The sequence below is a fragment of the Furipterus horrens genome, unplaced genomic scaffold (assembly GCF_987537825.1).
Source record: "Furipterus horrens unplaced genomic scaffold, mFurHor1.1.pri manual_scaffold_3, whole genome shotgun sequence".
NCBI lineage: Eukaryota > Metazoa > Chordata > Mammalia > Chiroptera > Furipteridae > Furipterus > Furipterus horrens.
In genome coordinates this window covers 153,732,736-153,754,375 of record NW_028327173.1, presented here as the reverse complement: position 1 = coordinate 153,754,375, position 21,640 = coordinate 153,732,736, and the positions used below count along the sequence as shown (strand labels likewise).

The following is a 21,640-nucleotide window of genomic DNA, read 5'->3' as shown; positions in this document are numbered from 1 at the left end:
AGCTCTCACATTGGAATGCCTACGTACAGCCACTAGGTCTGGAAACTTCATTAACATGGAGAGCTAATTGTTTTTTGCCTCTGCACTCATTCCCTCAAAGTTATCCTTACCTGAAGGAGACTTCGAACACCATCCCTGAAACAGTCTGCTGCCACTGCAGCATAAAAAGCCTTGATTTTGTTCTTTATAAGCCAGGCCTGCTTCTTCGCCATGCCACTGTTCATCTCTTTAACACACAGCTTGCGCGGTCCCTGGATGACACAATGAAATATTGGTTAGAAGCCCTGCTATTATACATTGCACTGCTGTTGTTTTCTAAAAGGCAAAAATAGCTGGCAATGCCCCACTGAGTTAGGAAATGGGGAAAAGGGAAAACACCTCGATAAATGGGGATCAAGCAGATTCAGCTTTTTGGAGAGGGCCTGTGCTACTCCCATTATTCATTGTCTACCCAGGATGTCTAGATGGATTAATACTTGCTTGATTAACTGCCTCATGTGGAATGACATAAAAAGCCAATTAAATAGAAAGAAACAGGTAAAGTTAATTTTAATAATATACTTTATTTAATATAATATATTCAAAATATTAGGGAAACAGTAAAATATGATTGAAGAGGTTCAGAATAAATATACAGTTAATCTTTGACTCAATAGTGAGGACCATTTTTAAGAACAACAATTAGAGTTAGAGCCCAAGTGCAGGAAATGGACAGCCCTCTTGGGAACCAGACCTTGATGATTTGCAAATCCTTTCATGGGCTACTACATTTTGGCAATTATATTAGACCCATCAATTGCTTTTTGTGTGTGATAGGGATGCCCTTGCACCACTTTTCCCTGCGTAATGTTAACATGTTCCCACTCAGATAAATCAACATTTCCTACTCACTCAATGAATTTGGTGGGAACAAAAGCTTACACACCTACTCTTAGGCATAAGACCTGGGTTCTGAAAATTCAGGTCAAATTTTAGCTAGCCCCCAATAAACCTGCTGCCCCTGCATAACTGCTGGCACCAGTGACTGCCTATGCACTGCAAAGGTATCCTTATCTGCAGACAGGAATTTAGCAACTTCTCTGTTCTCAGAACCAACTTCCCCTCCTAATCAACTCCCCAACTGGACCACCTGCAGGGGGTCCTGGCAACTCCTGCACCCATTAAAACCCCTGCCTTGTTGCTGTTGAGGCTGACACCTTTTTGGTCTCAGCCTGCCTATTCTCAGCTGGCCAAATAAATCTTTTCAATTTATTTCCTGTTCTCCTGTAATTTCACCTCTCACTCTGCCGAACCTAACACCCACAGCATAGGAAGAATAGATTAAGAGAGAAGGAGGCAGGTGTTGTTATGGTAGGTAAAGCATTTTATAATTTCACGATTTGAGTTCTGGAAACTCATTTTTAACTAAAAATTTTATTCTTGTTTTTTCTACTTTAAAGGTCCAAACTGACTTTTCCTTGCATGTTTCAAATCAATCTAAAAGGTTTTCTGATTATCTATGTGCTGACAAGGTACAAATCTATTATTTTCCTGAGAAATTATTTCAGTTCACGGAGAGATTTAGAATTTTGTTGAATTGTCTTAGATTTCTTACAATCCACCTGAAATCTTTTTTTTTTAATTTTTGATTTATTTATTGTTTTTCTATTACAGTTGTTCCACTTTTTACCTCATTGCTTCCCCCTACCCACTCCACCCCTTCTCCCACAGTCAATCCCCACCTCATTGTCCATGTCCATGAGTTATTTATAGTAGTTCTTTCACTAAACCCTTCCCCTACTTATCTTCCTTCTCTCCTGCCCCCTACCCCCCCCTGGTAACTGTTAGTCTATTCCTTGTTTACATGCCTCTGGTTCAGTTTTGCTCATTTATTTGTGTTGTTCATTAGTTTCCTATATTAGGTAATATTACATGGTATTTGTCTTTTGTTGCTTTGCTTATTTTGCTAAGCATACTTCTCTCTCTAGTTCCATCAATGTTATTGCAAATGGTAGGAGTTCCTTTTTTCTTTCTGATGCATATTATTATATTGTGTAAATGTACCACAGTTTTTTGATCCACTCATCTACAGATGGGCACTTAGGCTGTTTTCAGCACTTGGCAATGGTAAATAGTGCTGCTATGAACGTAAGTGTGCATAAGTTCTTTTGAATTGGGGTTTCAGGATTCTTTGGGTATAGTCCCAGCAATGGAATCACTGGTTTAAAAGGCAGTTCCATTTTTAGTTTTTTTAGGAAATTCCATATTGTTTTCCTCAGTGGCTGCACCAGTCTGCATTCCCACCAACAGTGCACTGGGGTTCCAGTTTCTCCACATCCTCTCCAGCACTTGTTTATTGATTTGTTAATGATGGCCATTCTGACTGGTGTAAAGAGGTATCTCACTGTGATTTTTTATTTGCATCTCTCTGATGGCTAGTGATGGAATCATGATTAAAATGCAATGGTAGGTCTGGAATGAGGCTCAAAAATTTGCATTTCTAATGACTCCCAGGTGACATGGATGCTGCCTGTCCTCAGACCACATTTGGAGTCAAATGAGAAAAAGAGCTTTGGATGCATGAAAAAGATATGAGTCTTTGCAGTCAGACAGAACTGATTTCAAATCTAAGCTTGGCCACTTTGGAGGTAATTGATAATCTCTGGGCTTTTAGATATTATTTTGGAAACAGGGATCAAAATCTTTATCCTGCAAGGTTTTAAGTAGTCATGAGAAGTCCCTAGTCCAAAGCTGATTTTTATTATCTCAGCTGGGTGTTCACAACCTTGTTGAAAACCCCAACCTAATTCTACAACAGAGATGAAAGGGGCTGAACTGGGAACCAGGGTTTTGGGTTGAGATCTGGCTCTGGCACTGACTAGCTGATACCCTGGATATACCCTTTGTCCTCTCTTCATGTGGGTTATACATTTAAAAGAATAAGAAAATTGTCTAGGTTATCACTGCTTACCGTGAAAGTCCTTATCCACATGTTATTATTAAGCATTTGAAATGTGACTGGTCCACATTGGGATATGTTAGAAATGTAAAATACATACTAAATTTTGAAGCCTTAGTATGAAAAATAAAGTAAAATATCTCATTTATAATTTTATATTGATTGCATTTTGCATAGATAGAGTGCAGGATGACAGCTATGGGAGGTGGGGAAAGGAGGGAGTGGAGGGATTGAGCAAAAAGGATAAAGGGCTCATGGACATGGGCAGCAGTGTGGTAGCTGTGGGGAGAAAGGGAGTATAAGGGGACTAAATGGTAGTAAAAAATAATATTCCAAATACATTATATTAAATAAAAAATATTATTAAAATTAACTTACCTGGTTCTTTTTATTTTTTTTAAATTTGGATACTAGAAAATGTTAAGTTACACTTGTGGCATATATTAACTTTCTATTACACACAACACTGTGATTTCTGGGGTAACTTCTACTTCATTATTGCATTTAAATTGGATCAGATCTTTTATGTACTTATTTTTACCAGAATGTTTTCTAGAACATGTGACAACTTTTCAAAACAGTCTGAATGACTTACATTAAAGTTAAAAAGCAAGATACATCAATGAGGATGGAGAAGGTAAAGCTATAGAGAAGGTAGTTATTAAACCAGAAGGCTTAGCCTAAGGACAGATATATCATTATGGGTTACATTTTGCTCAGGGTTCTAGATTGTCAATGCATTTTGAACCACTACTCTTCTTTGGCATTCTAGACTCCATCGCCTTCAAAAGCAAGAAGCAATATTTTATTCACATAAGCTCAATGATAACAAGAGCCATGAAACAGAAGGAAAACCAACAGCTAGGAAAGGTATTGGACCATCAATATAGTGAGTTGCGCCACAATGACTGTGAGCCCCTGGGGAAACTGGCATTTATTTAAATAAATACAGTGTCACATGTGTCTATTTGTAATACAGAAATCCAGATTAAACATTAATTGTGACAGAGAGATTTACTTTAATGCCTAAAGATGCCATATGGAGAAGTCATAAAAATATTTCATGTGGAATCTCTCGTGGCTAAAAAAATTATAATATCCCTTTAGCTCACTTATTAATGTGAGGCAAGGCTGCAATACAAATGTAGTAAGCAAAAAGCAAACTAACAAAGAGGGAAGACGTACTAAAAATAATTATTCAACATTCAAATATGTCATAGTCATAAAAATACATTTTATCACTGTTAATATATTACAAAAATTAGTTTAGGATCCAAAATATGAGTACATAAATTAACTCACAATTTGAGTAAAGAAGCTCTAAAAATCTTAAATATATTATAACGTTGACATTAATTGAGAAATGGGTAAAGAAATTAAAATTATTTAGTCTGGAGAAGTTGATGGGCACTACAAATAAATGAATATTATGAAAAGGAATTTGCAAAGAAATTCCAATGTCATTAGGATTAAATAGAAGGATTTGGGCCAAGTTTAGTGTCCTTTCAAACTTTTATTTATCAAAACATTAAGAGTTCTATTGCTCTGTTTATGCTTTTGTAGCTGCTCTGTTTAGACTGTGGGAAAGAGAGCTTTTTCTTTTCTGACTTATCCATATTTTATCTCACCATGTATCCTAGTGCCCATTCATAGGTCATCCATTCTTTCTGTATTTGGTCATGTCACTATTTTCTTAATATCGTGATGGAAACACATTGACTTAAGGAGAAGAGATGCATTGAAAAAGAATGCATTTTCTTCTTAGCAGATATGAGAGTTAAAATTAAGAAAAGGTTGAAGATAGAAAAAAAAAATGAGAATTTTAGTTGAACTGCTCTCCCTTACAATGAGAGGAAAGGACAGGGCATTCAAGGCTTAAAGAATGTTAAAGAGAAAAAAAATTAATCAAAACAAATTTACATTTTGGTTCATATATGTGAAACAACTAAAAGAATACAAACAAAATTTGTATAACATTTGCTTTGGAGGGAGAAGAGCCATGGGGCTAAGTGGTTATAAAGGGGACTTTAGCTTGATCTGTAATGGGTTACTTCATTCAAAAAGTGAATGGAAGGATCTATGACAAAAAAATTAACAGTTGTTTATTAGGAGAAGTGGAGTATAAAGCTTCTTGGGCTATGAGTATATCACTGATTTATTACATGGTAATTCAAAGGAGAACAATAGACAATATTTTAAATCACTAAGCTGGATTCCTTAAAAAGGATCCCTAAATTTGTCGTGATGAAGGGTCCCTCATTTGAAATCTTCAGGCTGTGTAGGAAAAAGGCATGAGAGAAGGAAGAAGCTCTGATCGGAGAGCGTAAGAGTTAGTTGGATAGTTGGAAAGCTATAGTGTGGGCTATAGTGTAATAATGACTCTCTTCATATCACTCTCAGCAGCTTTGAGGGCTGTGATGCCTAGTCCTTTAAAAATGCCTTGGCTGTAGGAAATGGCAGCTGTTGCCACATGATTCTATCCACCCACCAGCAGTTAAATGTCATTGAGCTCTGAATCTTGCTCCTTCCTTGTAGTGTAACTGCAATTCAAGCTAGCACTTCACATACTGAAGGCCCCCAGAGGGACAGAGTACAGAGCCTTCTGTCCTGTGATTAGTCCAGTGGGATCACATATCTCATTCCATCATGATCAAGCTGTGGGATACCTAAAAAGTCTGAGATCCAGTGTCTGGGCCTGGTTTGTTTAAGAGTGAGTGTGTTAGGTTTCTGTTGAAGGGAATATGCATATTTTCTTTAAATCCTCACCTGAGGACATATTTGTTGATTTGAGAGAGAGCGAAAGGACAAATATTGATGTGAGATGGAAACATTGATTGGTTGCCTCCCATATGCATCCCAACCAGGGATCAAACTAGGTATGTGCCCTGACTGGGGATTGAACTCACAACACCAATAAACAGAGCCACCCAGCCATGGCAAAGGGGATATATTTTTTAAATGAAAATGGCAACTACAGTATATATCAAGATAATGATAACAATAATGAAAATGACAACTATAGTATATATCAAGATAATGATAATAATAACAATATGAACTAAAATTAATTGAGCATTTATTATTTGACAGAAATTCAGTTGAGCACTAGAAAGCTTATCTTATATAATTCTCACAACAACACTGAGAAAACTGAGGCAGAGGGAAGACCAAATTATGTGCCTAAGGGACCCACAGCTAATAGATGGCAAAACAGTGATTCAGATCTTGACCTTGTATGTCTCAAAAGCCCATGAGCATTAGCTTCCCAGCATTAAACATTAAGTTGTCATTCTTTAACATCACTGTTACTATTTAACCTTTTCCACAAGGCTGGCCTAACCACCAACCACTGTGTTTTTGGAAACATTTTTCTAATGGTGTGTTGACTTTCCTCACATCCAACTTCCATCTGTTTCTTTGCAAAGATGATTGAGGACTGAATGTGGAGCTGAAACATGCTGACAGCATCTGCAGCACCAGGAGCTCACAGAAACTCACTGGAAAGTCATTAACTGAAGCAGTAACTATTTTCTGTCCTCAGGAGGACCTCGGTACCTGGGAGTAAGTAAGAGTCTTGGATCTTACTCAGAGAGACCAGCACAGTAATATATAATGTGGTCCAGTATACATGTCAAACAACCAGGGCTATCAGATGCACAGACTTAGGTCCCTACTTCACATGAAATAATATTCCAGAATCATACTTTTAAAAATTATAGTTAAAGCAGCTAAGGGTTAGTTAAAAGCAATATCTTTTGTCTCTATAAAAAGACCTTTTCTCCCTTGCCAATATATTGACTGTTTATACTCCCAGTCCATTTCTCCTGCCCTAAAGGTATCATATTGCCTGGTAAACTAAGTTTTCTCTAAATTTCTAGAGAAGAAAAACACCCCAAACTGCTTATTTCATCAAAAACCCACTCCTGTATTATATTGGCCAAAATGAAATCCACTCATCCAGGGCACCAAAGTTGATAATATGAGAAAAGGGTGCTTGATCAGATTGTTTAAAACCCTCTGGAGTTACAGTTGGTCATTACTTAACCTGCCAATCTTAGGTAGTCCATGAGATCCCTTCCACCCCCTCCTGGATAATTGCACGGAGTTATATTGTTTGAGTTACTATCACGTAAGCACCGAGAGGAAAGAGAATATGACCAACTGGCTTCATATAGCATTTAAAGTATTGCCAAGTATAAAAAGAGGCTTAAGTGCTGGTCCTGATGATGTGATAAATTAACCCCTGCCTGATGGCACCCTTGACTGGCCCCAGGGTTACACAGCTTCCTGACAGTCCTATTCTTCTCCAGCAGGGTGTTCAGGTAGTGGTGTCTGATTCTAATAACACTGTCAGGATACAAGTCTGCTAAGACTTTTTCCTCATGATGTAACACAAAGCACAATTGGGTGGCTTAGACTGACACTCTCACTCTGTCGCTTTCTTGTCATTTGACCCTGTACAATAACTTACTCTCCCGAATCTCACTTTTCCAATCAGTAAAGTGAGAACAAGACTTCTTTTCCTTTCTGCCTTATGAAAATAGACTGTTATGAAAATCAAATAAAAACTGTAGGAATATGCCTTGATGAATAGGTAACAATTATAAAAATACATTGAAGTAGCTAAGAGTTTTGAGCGTGTGTGTGTGAGAGAGAGAGTTTGTTACAGGAATACAAGCTACAGATAGAGGTAGATTGGTTTGGAGGACTTAGATTTATTGTTTTGCTATAATTTTAATGCTTTCTCCTCACTTTAGAGATTGATTATCTGACAACAATTATGGTTGAATTTTTAGCGTATACTTTGATACTTCTTAGGAAAACTACTAATAAGTTGTCATTAGCCTACCACATACCTACTGAATAAAAAGGAATTAATTCAGCTCTGAATGTTTATCTAAGACATAGAAAACTTGGTTTAATTCCCCCAGATATCTGTAGTGTCATCAAGTTTATCCAAATATTCGATCTAAATTCTATGTGCTCTCATTTAAGGCCATTATGTCTGGTTCTCTCCTCATCAGGTAATCTATATAAGAGCACCCTGTGGCTCATTTCATCCTTTTATATTTCTCTGGGCAGTTATGACCCCAAATGCCCTCATTTTACTTACTTATTTCTGAGCCAGTTTGCCTTTCCTGACTCAAAGGCCATCATTTGGAAATATTTATCACTTTTAGTTGGTCTCTGATGAAATCAGAAACACATATTTTCTGCTCATTTAAATTCAGGATCACGGGCTCTTGCTAGTTCTTGCTATATGAATCAAGGAAAAGGGCTCTTGTCCAAGCTGCCTTGCCATTCTCCTATCACTGCATATACCTGTTTGGCTCACCTAAAATAACACGAGGTGAGCAGGGAGGGCATAACACTTTGCTGGGATGAAATGGCTCTTACCACAAAGACTTCACAGCATATGCAAAGGCCACTGTTCTTGGTAAAGGCGTGAGTTATGTCCAAGAGAGCAGGTCTTGTCATGGGTCCCCCTGTTAAGACAATGCACTGGGGCCTGGAAGTGGAAAAAAGAAGATGTGAGAATTGACCATTGCAAGAAGTCTATGAGCTCAGAACTACCCCACTGGAAGTGGCAGGTAGAGGTGGCTTGGCAAAATGAAACCAACTCCCCTCTAAAAATTTCTTAGATTTCTCACCAGAAGTCTTGAGTCATCCTGCCTAGTCCATCTTGTCATCTTTGTACTCTTCGTTTAGTTAGTCACAGCAAAAAAGTAAAGTAAGGATAGATGGTCTTGGGCTTCCCTGGAAACTCTCCTATTCCAAATCTCAACACAGCCTGTCCTTTTCCACCCAATATTTTCCTTCATTCTCCTTGAAAAACTTGTCTTTTTAGGGCCCAGTAAAAATGCAATATAACTAATGACTGTGGGAGAAGGGGTGGGCTGGGGGGGGGTGAGGAGCAATGGGGGAAAAATGGGACAACTGTAATTGAAAAACAATTTAAAAGAACGAAAAAAAAGATACAACTAATAAAGAGCTTCAAGTGTTACTTCTAGGAGACTTCAGTAAGCCACAAAATATTAAGTTGAATGGTGACAGCACTGAGGATTAAGGTTTGTGGGCATTTGGGGACATCTCTCTAAAATCATGTCGCTTAGATCACCTCTTTCTCCCCATGCGTGGAAGGTGACCCTTGGCACTATGAGGGTATATAGTTGGAGGTGGGCATAGTTCAGAGTGGAAGAGAAGAAGCACTTAGTTACAGGAGGCACTGTCATGAAAAGGTGATAGTTTGTATGACTGTCTAGCCTTAGACTATACTCACAGGCTGTTTCTCCCCCATAAAGGAAAGCAACTGCTAACTTGGAAAAACAGCAGGATGCCTGAGAAGCCAATTTTACCTGAAATTTTTTACATGGTCTTCCACTGTGGTTAATTCCAGAGCATTGTCTAAAGCACTCACGTAGGAAAGAGCCTGTGTGGAGGAGCCCCAGTTCACATCTGTGGATGAAAGAGGAATATGGCATAAAAAATACTGATCTTCCTTCTGTGTACTGTGAAGCATTTTTATAAGCAGTAACCTTCTATGATTGTCCGTAGCTATGTCAGCAGCGATGAGCACCCAAATTAGCGAACATATAATGTATTGCCTAAAAGAGCATTGTTCTTCAATGAGCACTTTGTGAATTCTTAGAAGCAAGACCTTTCTCCAGCTAAAGATCAGACTTGAAAGCTGTAGCCCCAGAAATCCTGCATTGTGGAGAGGCTGGGTGATAACCAAACTGAAAACAATAGACTTGGGAAAATGATCATCATCTGAACAGATTCAAGGGTTCATCACAATTTCTTAAGCTGAAAAAGAATGAGGTATTTGTTTACACAGATAGTGTGTAGCAATCTTCATATTTGGAATTGTAAAACTGAACAGCTCAGTAATTCTTACTTCTGGGTGTCCATGAATAGAATCAATCATTCTTAAGCATTTTAGTTTGATCTTTTAGGATCTAATCTTCTTAATAAGGGAGATAAGCACTGTCACACTTCACCTTTCTTTGAACAAATTAAATATTAGATGGATTTTCTAAATTTTATAAGAGGAAGTCTCTGATGGGAATGTATATACTCACTCCAGAAAGGAGACAGGGACATCTTCCCAGTTTTGCTTAGAAGAGTGAGGAAAATGGTGGGGGATCATTATCTCAAGATAAAGAAGATTAAAATTGATTAAGTGTTGACTAGGCATTAGGCATTTAGCACACTTTTGATTAAATGTTCTTATAAAAACCCTACTAGTCAACTGGATATTTATATGTAAGAAACTAAACCTTAGGCATTACCCAAATTACATACAAAAAATAACTCAAAATTGATAATAAATATAAGTTTAAAATCTAAAGCATTAAAACTTATAGAAGAAGTTTGTAACCTTAAGTTAGGGAAGGATATCATGATTAGAAGCAAAAAGCAAAACCATAAAAGAAAAATAAATGGATAAATTAACTTTATAGAAATTAAAAAACTGATCTTTAAAACAAGAGCAGAAAAATAAGAAAAATAAAAAGATAAGTCACAAACCTGTAATATTTGCAAAACACATACTGTAAAAAATTTGCACTCAGAATTTATAAAGAACTTTTACAACTGAATAATAAGAAAACAACTCAAAAAATGGGCAAGATAGTTAAAGAGACACTTGACTAAACAAAATATGTGAATGGCAAATAAGGTTTCAACATAATTAATCATTGATAAAATGCAAACTAAGCCACAGTAAGATAGTACTTCACATCTATTAAAATGTTTTTTTGTTTTTGCTTTTGTTTTTAAATCAACCAACAATACTAAGTGCTGACAAGGATATGCAGCAATTATGACATTCATTCATTGCCGGTAAGAATGGAAAATGATACTGCTACTGTGGAAAACGGTTTGACAGTTTTTTATAAAGTTACATCTACATTTATTACATGACAGAAATCTCACTCCTAGAGAAATGAAAACATAGGTCCACATAAAGTCCTACGTGTAAATGTTTATAGCAGCTTTATATATAATTATTCCAAGATGGAAACAACCCAATGTCCATCATTGGTGAATCCATTAAAAAAAAATTGAGGCATATTAATATAATGAAATACTACTGAGCAGCAAAAAAGAACAATTGCTTATACATACAACAACATGGATGAATCTAAAAGCATCATGTCAAATGAAAGAAAGCACACATGAAGGTTACATAATATATAATTCCATATGATATTGTGGAAAAGGCAAGGAATATCCCTTTTAGGATGGAAATCAGAAAAGTGGTTACCAGGGCTATATTGTAGGAAAGAGACTGACTACGGAGGAGTGTCAAGAAACTTATAGTGAGGATGGACTTGTCCTTCCTCTGCCTTCATTGTGGTGGTGGTTTCAAGACTGTGAGTTCGTCCAAAGTTATAGACTACATGTAAAAGGGGTGAGTAGGAGCAAGTACCACTCAAGTTCATCAGGATTCCAATTACAAAATACTTAATCCAAAGTGGGAAACTGAGGGAAAAAATTACCACCCAGTTTATAATGAATGCTATCACTTCAAAATGTTCTCTTTAATTAGATATCAAATGGTAAACGGCATGTCAACATTCACCTGACATATAAGAGCACTATGAGTATCTTGCTAGTTGCACATTATCCAGATTTTTATATCTGAATTTGACTGAACAGAATAGAAACTATGGAAGCCATATTTCTATATAACTTCAATAAAGGTAGACTTACTTGAACTCCAGAAAAATAAACAAATAAATAGGTGAATTTACCATATGTAAATTATACTCAATGTTAAAAATACATGAATTAATAAGGATAAACAACAAACAACTCCCTCCAAGGTAGCTGCTACCCTCTCTGCTTTACTTGTGGAGTAGGGGTAAGGGGAGTGTGGAGGTGTTCAGGCCCCTGAGACTGGACCTCTCAGTACCTGACTCTGTGGTCCCAGCCTCTGCCACCTTCAGTCTATACATTTCTCTCCCTTTTTCAGCAATTCATTCATGTCACTCTCATCTTATCTACTATTACCATTATAATCATATTTATTATATTATATCACATTATATTATATATTTCACTGCTTATGTGCAGATTTATGAACTCCTTGCAGACAGGGACTGTATCTCACTTACCAGGGCATTAGAAAGGGATACAATGGAAAGCTTGTGGGGTTTGGTATCAGACACTGCAGTTAAAATGTCAACTCCTTCAGATCCTGACCATTACCTTGGCAAGAGGTCAACTCTTTGAACTCTAGTTTCTTTATCAGTAAAATAGGTCTAATAATACTTAACAGACAGCATTATTGTGACGATTAAATGAGTGCATGATACATAAAAGATGCTCAACAAAGTTAACTATTTTACTACATTCTATGATTAATAGCCACCATACATATACACACCTAAGAGCAAGGAGCTGCTCAGTAATGCTTTGTTGAATGAATGGGTACTTACAGGCTGCTTTGTAAACCCATTGCTACACAGTCCTTATCCTACCTGGTTTCTTATATGTCACATAGATATAGAGGAAGAACTCAATGACGTAGGTGATGACAGCTGCCCACCAGTTGATGACAAACATGACTGCACAGCACAATACAGCTCCAAAAAGAGAAACCCACATGTTGTAAATTCTATATGCAGGTCTCCATCCTGAAAGTAAAGCAACAACAAAAAATATATCACCCTCATGCCACTGCATATTACTAGGATACAGGTAACATGTTTTGTCCAAGTGTAAAAATCAGAACTTTTAGGTCAAGTTTCTGCTATTAAGTTTCTGTAATCTCTGGTCCCTGGCCTGTGAAGGTGTAATTATACCAAATAAAGATGCTGTGAAATATAGAAAAATGTGTTTCTCATGGCCCCTCCATACTTCTGCATGCCCTCTGATTGTCTTCTCAAACTACGAAACCTTGAGCATCAGATATCTATGCCCTTGGGAGTTTAAAGGAGGCAGGAAGAATGGAAAAGTGGGGTCTTGTTGAGGAGGAGTGGGAGGAACTGCTTGGTGGACCAAGGAGGAGAAGGTTAAGATGATGGGCTTGTCTTTCCATGAAGAAGGCATAGCAGTCATAAAAAGTCAATCCATTAGCTTCTTGCTAGCTCTTCCATATCCTAAAGGGATAGTGCTTGCCCTTCCAGAAATAATAATCGATGGGATGAGAGGGAGAAATTTATCTGCAATGTCTTATCTTCTTAAACCTGATACATTAATGTGTTTTGCATTTTCAGTGAAAATATTTCTCACTATTCACATATGCAGTGAAGTTTTCCTGTTTTATTAGTTCCCTGAAATTAAAGAAGCTGGGTAACAGTATGATCAGGATGGGGAAACTGATCTGAAGGGTACATTTGGTCTATGGATGAAGTACCTTTGAAATTTGGAGTTGCCAATACACAACAGAGCTTTCAAAGTCTGCTAGAGCAAATTCCTAAATTTGCCACAAGATGGATATAGTACTTTGAGACCTTCACTGGAAATACCCTTATTTTTCTGAGTCTGGCTGTGTACGTGCATGCATGTGTGCACACGTGTGTGAAACAGACAGAGAAGGAGGCAGAGTAAGAGGTGAGGGGAACCTCAGTTTCTAGGTCTGTGCATCTGTGTGTTCCCCTCTACGTGCTTTTTTGTTTTCTTCTCTCTTTTTCTCTCTTCCTCTCTCCTTCCTTTTCCATCTTTCCCCTGCCAATCTCTGTTACTTCACCTTACTTTTCAAAAATGAAAATAACATGGCACGGAGGCACCCATTTCTATGATTTGTCATATTCTCTGACTAGAACTTTCTGTTCTCTGCTTAAAAGAAGGCAACAAAGTGGAAACAGAAAGTCCTCAGTGTTTTCTGGAGCCTAGTGGCCTTGGGGGGAATGAAGGTTCTCCTTTTTATCTACCTTCCGTTTTATCGGCAGCAGTTTTTTCAAAGGAGGTTCAATTGTGGCAGGCCCTAAAAAGTGGAAACATGTTTATATCCCTGATCAAAGTCCTCATGTTGAAGAACTTTCTGAAGGTTTGTAATGACACGTCTCTCTTCTGGTGGAAAGGCAGGCAGAAGGATTCTATTGGCCAGTGGAAGCAAAGAAGAGGTGAGGGATGGCTAGACAGGGGAAGGTTCTTTGGTATGAAACTTTGCACCACTTTAAAGCACAGTCTAAGAGGGAAGGGATGCCACCAGCTTCACAGCGGATCTGCATTGACTACACTCAGCAGGTAATTACGGGAGCTACTCATCCTTCTCTTCTGCACCATGGGCAGGAAACAAATTGATAGTAAGGAAGTTACAAATATATACATTTATTCCACCTCCGTGGTTGCTTTCACCCTGGAAATAAATAGTGGTGTTTTTCTACTGCTGAAATAAATGTGGTTTCTCTTGCAATGAATAATTTATTGCTGCAGGAGAAAATTGACTTTATGGTTGGTCAAAAAGGCCATTGCTCAAATGATTTTTTTTCCATTTCAGAAGTCATCCCCCAACTCACCAAAACAAAGTAGATTACACTGTCCACTGGGATATTTAAAAACAACAACAGATAAACACAAATTAAGCACTTCTCCTGACTTTTTTTCATTTTATTGACACTAAATGTTGGCTTAGGCTTATTTTAGTTTTGAAAAGTCATCTTACCTGGAGATTTGGCATAAGAGGCATGGAAGCAGGAGAAATTAATTAGTGCATAGGAGGCCAGGAAAAAGTTGGAGATGATGGGAGCGATGGTGTTCAGTTCCGCTGTGAACAAAACAGAATTGAGCATGTACATATGAGTGATGAGACCAGGGGCTGAAACAGCTGTTGCAGCCTGGAAGCTTGACTTTATTTGGAAATTGAATACATAGCTAGCATCTGTCAAAGTTTAAGAAGTTAGTGATTTTTCTTTGGGGCTGCATTTATTTTAATACCTTTTCTTAGAGTTTCTTTTCTATAAAGAAGCAAGAAAACCTACCAATCAAGAACTCTACTGGAAATTTTTTTTTTTTTTTTTTTTTTTTTTTTTTTTTGTGTGGGAGTGGATAGAAGATTTGAGGAATGGGCAGAGGACAAACTCGCCTATAGTTATTCCAGAGGTACCAGGTCCTGTGTTCTTTTCCTTACGTGCATACCAAGGCTCTGCAGGGTGACAGATTAGTTAAATACCAGTGCATCAGAAATGCCTACTTGGAAATCTCTCTACATATATCCAACTTGCTCTTTCTGACTTTAAACCTCTTATTAGTCATTTGTACTTTTCTACCTCTCTAGAGAGTTCTGTCTCTCAAGATTTGTCAAAAATGTTATACTGTGGTAGCTAAATATCCAGCATGATTTAATTCCAGCTGAATTGTTTACTTTGTGATAGCAGTAATAGTTTAGAGATAGTTCTATTTCTCTGAATGTCATATGTCTATCACCTTCACTGATGCAAATGCAGGGGGCAGCTGGGCGTGATTCTAGAACATGGAGGCCAGCAAGAAAGCAGGGAAAATGGCTGCCACAAAGCTGGTGCCATGAAGCTGCTCTGTGTTGTTCTAAAAGTGATTTTTAAGGATATTATTTAATTTATACCATTTTAAAAACTTTGTCTATTTGATCACTTAAATGCAGTATAGGGCAATAATTTGAAGTCTTAAAGCTTAAATTACATAATTGAAACAGCTCTCCAGAATCTTTTTTTTTTTTTTTTTTGTATAATTAAAAAAAAAAAAAAAAAAAGCCTAACAAACCTTATTAGCTGTAACAAATACCTTCAACCTTGTGGAAATCTTATGAGGCTTCACGAATTACAGTCACTTCCTGAGTGGCTGTGATGAGGAGGAGCCCTCACTGTTTGGCACCTCTGTGCTGAGGAAGGCCCTGCCCATCTATGCACAGTTACCACCATCCTCACCTCTTGCTCCTTTTCCTCTACTATGCTCACCAGCAAAAGTGATGTCTCAGGGAGCAGCGAGGGATGTGCAGGCTACATTGATAAGAGCCTCTCCAAGATTATGTAGTTGTTTCTATATTGTTTAGGGAGAAGGAGAGGAGGTTACATTCTAGGTTAAGTGGTTCTCAAATTTCAGTGGTTTATGAATCTCTGGAAGATCTTGTAAAAGTGCAGATTCCTTGTCACCAGAGATTCTGATTCTAACTCTTGGGTTGTGCCTAAAAAATCTGCACTTTAACAAACCCACAGGTGGCTCTGATTTTCACACAGGAGGTCAAAAGACCACATTTTGAGAACAGACACTTCAACTTCCTTGCTCCTCACCGGCTAGGAGATGTAAAGACTGATGACAGCTGGGGGAGGCTCTGGGATTAGCCAATAATGGGCAGGTTGGAGGATGGATTCAGTTACATTTGGTTGGATGGATTTCCAACACTCAGATTCTAAGAGGAGCTTAAAGTCCAAGTCCATTTCAAATCTTCAAAGGACTGGTTTGTACAAGGATTTCTCATTTCCTTCTTAGATAGACTCCACTATTCCCAAATATTAAACATAAAACAGGTGGCTTCTCAAGCTAAAAGGAAAGCTTATGAGTATCAGAAGAATTACTTGGCTTTCGGTAAGAACAAGGACTGTACGAACCAATGAGAATGAAAGCCATGGCTATCACAAAGGTGAGAATGTATCCTCTCAGTGGCTCATTGTTTTTCCCATATCCTTTTGCAAAGAACTGCAGGGCTTTGTAGATGTTGTCCTTGCACAGAGCCTAAAGGGAAAAAAAAAGGAGAGATTCGTTACTTATGTCAGTGTATGATCATTTTCCCTGTGTGATTCAAATAAGAAGATGTGGCAAAAGGTGGAGTGTTACACAATCTGAGGCGCAAGGTAAGACTACAGTTCATCATTCTTTATATTATTTGAATCGATCTTGACTATGGGGCAGAGATAGCATTTGAGCCAGATGCAAACATTAAACTGTTTCAGAAAATGATGGAAGGTGACTGCTAGTGAGAATGAATATTTCAGCTTGATCCATGTTTAGTGACAACAGCAAGAGGGACAAGCACATGCTCTTATGCCCATATCACCTGGAACACTTTGGGCGCGCTGACAAGGGAGGCCAGGGCCGAGGAGAGAGTTGCAGAAAAGATGCCAGCCGTGATGAGGGGGCCAAACCCGGACACCATGCTCATGACCTTGAGAAGAGAGGTTCAAGTAAGAAAACTCAGCCAACAGACAGTAAAAACAAACAAATAAAAATAGTCAAAAATTTTTTGAATGCTTCTCTTTCCACTTTCTGTGATTTGGAATCTCCTTTATAAGCGAATGACCTCTAACTAGAATCCCCTCCCTGTTTCCCCACCCATTTCATTCCTGAGTTGTTAAGAGTTTTGTTTTGTTTTTTTAATGGAAATGGCTTTTTTGTTGATTATAGAAATAATCAATGCCCACCACAATACATTCAGAAGATACTGGAAAGCATAAAGTAAGAGGGTTTAAGTATTTTGACATTTCTCTCTCTATCCTGTGTGAGCATAGGTTGCTTTCATAACTGGAAATTCTGTCTTACAGAAACTGGTATTTTATTAAGGTCTGCAGAAGGACTCAGCTGTTTACAGTCTTTTTAAAGGCATCAGTCTTTCTTGTTCTTGCACATAGAGGCTTTTCAAACCTTTGTTTTTTCTGTGCTCATTAAACAAAATTTTAGATCTGAGACATGATGCGATTCTATCTATTTAAGTCATATTTTGGAGTAATGGCTTCAACCGAGTTAATTTCTCTTTGCTGACTGTTAAAATAGATGAATGAAGCCTTCACAACAAATTTGCCTCTCCCTGTGCTCACCAATCGTTCAGACAAATTAATATGTTTCAAGTCCTACAGTTTCCCAACTTCCCTGTTCCTTTCCCTTTACTTACCTCCCCCTCTGACACTCAAATTTCCCTATTGGCCTTGGGCCACTGCATTGGCTGTTCCTCAGCCAAGTCCCACACATGAACTGCATTCTAATGCTAACTAACCTTTAAGTCTCTCCTTCTCCCCTCCATGAAACCTTGCTCAGTGACTGAAAGGCATACAATGTTGGGTGGTGATCCTTCCCTGGTGGAGCAAGTGTCCATTCTCTTCTCACCACAGTAAATGCAACCACAGCATTTGCTACGACTCAATACCTGCGTGAGTCCCTTCTCTCCCACACCATGTATTCCTTGCTAAATTCAAGTCAATCAATAATCAATCAGTTTCAGAGTCAGAAGTGTCATTATACATGATGTTATAGAAATGAAAACAATGGCAAAAAGTATCATTATAGTTGCTGCAGTTCGAACCTGGAAATTGTTCATCAGCCCATACTGACAAGGCTCGTGTTGACATCTTGAGAAGTCATAGCCCAACCCACAGGCTGCTGAGCCATTGCAGTTCATCCCGGCAATGATGGTGTCATTCATGTTGCCAGTGGCATCGCGGACCACACAGGCCCCTGGAGAAACAACAGTGGCTTGTTATTTCTTTATATGAAGACTTCTGTTCCCTGAGGGGTTTCTTCTAAAAACATACTCAGTTTACTTAGAGTCTGAGCAGGTCCATTGCCTCTCCTGTCTTCACTGTCAAGGCTTCCTGGGACGTGGTACCTGGAGGCTCCTGACCTCTTGAAGCCTGGAAGTATCCTTTGTGTCTAACAGGCTGCCACTTCCTCTGTCGTGGGGGGTTTCAGTCCTAGCTCTCACTTGCTTCTGTAAGATACTTGGATATTTGGAACACCTTACTTTTTGATCCCCTAATATGCATACACAGTGCTTTGCATATAATACTCAATTCAGATTTCTGGCTTAGTGCTACTGATTCATTGTTTTTCAAGTAGGATTTATTGTCTCATCTGTGAGAGAATCAAGAGACGGCATTATTGAATTCGAATAATTAAGGGAACCAAGCGCTTGTTTTCAACTATTCCTTGCATAATTTTTAAACAGACGTAATTCTACAAGACATACAATTTTAATGGTTTAAATAATAAATAAAATATTTGGGGATAAAATATTAAGATTTCTTAAGTAAATTAATGGTCAAATAGTAGTCTAACAAATATTTGCTTCGGTTTATCCCATTTTTTCATACATTTAGATGTTTCTGTTATTTTCTATTATAAATATTCTATGACCATCTTTATGCATATATTTTTCTCTGTATTTCAAAGTATTTCTTTAGGATAAATTCCAAGAAATGGAGTTATCAACTTTTTAAAAATTCTTGATATATATTTTAATCACTGACATTCCTTATGAATTTTTCTAACTATAATCTCTGAAATTATGCATTTTATAGGATTTTGAAATACATTAACATAACTGTGATATATATATATATTTTCTGAACTTCCTGAAGGATAAATACTTTACAAACTAATGTCAACCAATAAAACTGCTCATTTTGCTTTTCAAACTCCAGCCAAGGGTGAGTTCTCAGTCCTTACTAACAATTATAAGAGAGGCCCCAGTGTAAGTTAGGTACTAATGAGAACCATTAATTTCAGCCATGAATTCATTTCTTTAAATCTAGGAAACACTTAAGAATTATAGAGTCTTTAAGTTGAAAGAACCACTTAAAATAATCAGTGCAGGAATTTTTTTTAAAGCCCTAATAGGTGGCCTGCTTACCTCTACTCTATCCCTGACCCAGAGACACCTATGGTACAGTTTAATCACGTTCAAACCCCTAGAGCATCTAAGAAGGGAATTAAAATTATTGCGTTTTAAAAAATGTTCTGCTTATGTTCCACTGAAAGCCCATTGGCTATGAAAACCCATGAAACCCCTTGTAAATCTGGTGTTACAGCACCAGAGACATACTACTTACCCACACAAATAGCAACTCCTATATAGGCAACAGTGGTGATGAAAATGGCCAGCATTGTTCCTCTGGGGATAGCATCTTGGGGATCCTTTCAAATAATAACATGGAGATACAAGGAGACGGTGGCATCAGAAAGAGAGGTCACATGGAGTTATCTCTCTGTTTTCAAACTTTTAGGCTACTTTTCCTAAGGCAAGTTCTAAAGAAAGATCAAACTAATAGTAAAATGATGAGCTCAAATTCTTTTGGGATAAAGACAAAGTGCTTAGAGTGAATAAAGAAATCTGTAGAATTTTGCTCTAAACAGAAGATATCTCTAAATGCCCAGGAGGGAGTTTTTATAGAGAAGTGTATTAGTTAGTTCACTCACTAATGCCTCTCTCCTTCATCTCCTGTGAATTTCATGCTGATTTATTAAACCTTAAATTATTAGGAGAAATATCCAACCATACCTGGCACATTGATGTGTGTGTGTGTGTGTGTGTGTATGTGTGTGTGTGTTTTGTACTAAGTGTAAGCCTTAAAAAAAGTCACCTTTGACTAAGCGAAAAAGGATGATCTGCTAAATTCTACAATCTCTCAAATTTCCCATTTGGAGTCTCATTCAGGCATGACTGCAATGGGAGAAATTTAATTTCCATAAGCAGGCATAAAGAAAGAAACAAATTTAGGCTTATATAAAAAAATGGGCTTTTCTTTTGCTTAATGTATATAAATTCACTGAGCTGGACCCATATTATATATAATATACCATTTTATGTCCTATTTGGGGGACTAAATCATATCATAATCAATTCCAATCAGCATAACTTCTAAATTATCAAATTCAACTTAACAGGAATTATTAAATAGGTATTTTAATATATTTATTGATTATACAGGACCATGCCTGGCATGTAATAGGAGTCAATAGATATAGAGCTGAAGGAAGCACAGTCTCAGTAGACATTAGTTCCTCCGCCAGAGCACATGAAACTCATCAATACAAATAAGCAATTAGTGCAGTTAAAGTATAAAGTTGTTTTTGTTGTTGTTGTTTATTTGTTTTTTTAGTTTAAATCTGCTGATCAAATCCATCAGAAAGGTAAACTCACGGTGAATGTAGACTCAACTTGACAGCTGCATAGTCAAGCAAATCTGTCCCCACATCATCCTGTGGAGTCACTCTGTGATCATTAATTCCTTCCCACTCTTTTAGGAAGGTTTTCACACATGATTTGTCTAATACAATGATTTTCAACTTTTTTCATTTCATGGCACATATAGACTAATTACTAAAATTCTTCAGCACACCAAAAAATGTATATTTGCCTATCTGACAAAAAATAGGTGTAATTTTAATGCATTCATACTGGATGGCTACTGTTGTGTTGGCTGTTGTCTTTTTTATTTTTATTTTTTTATTTTACACCCCAAGGGAAAGGAAGTCTTTGTCCCTGACTAAATAATCAGGTGTTGCATGCTTTAAAAATTCTTGCAGCACATGGGTTGAAAATCACTGGTCTAGTACGTACATACGTATGCAGCCTCCCAAACTACTGTTTCCAAAAGTGAATGTGGCAAGTGTGTGCAAAAAAGCATGTAGAAGAAAGAAGAAGACCACTGTGGCTGAAATGGGCCCATCTCAGTCTTCTAGTCCATGTTCTGTTTCAGTGTTTATTTTATTGATTAAGGATTTCTTGGGATGTGAGTGAAATGTGAAAAACTGATTTAAGTGGGAAGAAAGGAAATATATGTAAAGATTAAGAGTTACGAAGATGGAAGGCAGTCTTGTACCTTAAATACAAAAACCTGCTACAAGCTCTAAAATTACTTATTTAGAACTTACATGAGGGTCAAACTTGACCCAGCTGCCAATATCTTAATGTATGATCACATGTTCACATTGTCTGGTATGGCTATATTTCTCCTAGACAGGGCTCAGGACTTTGACAAATGCTTAGCTTTCATTCTAAATGTT

The 21,640-nt window shown here is 37.5% G+C and overlaps 1 protein-coding gene across 1 annotated transcript in view; it reads right to left on the bottom strand.

The window, feature by feature from the left end:
* SLC12A1 (solute carrier family 12 member 1) overlaps nt 1-21,640 on the bottom strand; it is an 85,995-nt gene that overhangs the window by 32,083 nt on the left and 32,272 nt on the right. Inside the window, exons 11-19 of the mRNA XM_090270569.1 lie at nt 19,684-19,768; nt 18,159-18,310; nt 16,920-17,027; nt 16,474-16,597; nt 14,556-14,657; nt 12,427-12,582; nt 9,295-9,394; nt 8,336-8,447; nt 111-251 (exon numbers count right to left, since the gene is read on the bottom strand). Coding sequence (XP_090126695.1) covers nt 111-251; nt 8,336-8,447; nt 9,295-9,394; nt 12,427-12,582; nt 14,556-14,657; nt 16,474-16,597; nt 16,920-17,027; nt 18,159-18,310; nt 19,684-19,768 — 1,080 coding nt within the window. The remainder of the gene's footprint in view (nt 1-110; nt 252-8,335; nt 8,448-9,294; nt 9,395-12,426; nt 12,583-14,555; nt 14,658-16,473; nt 16,598-16,919; nt 17,028-18,158; nt 18,311-19,683; nt 19,769-21,640) is intronic.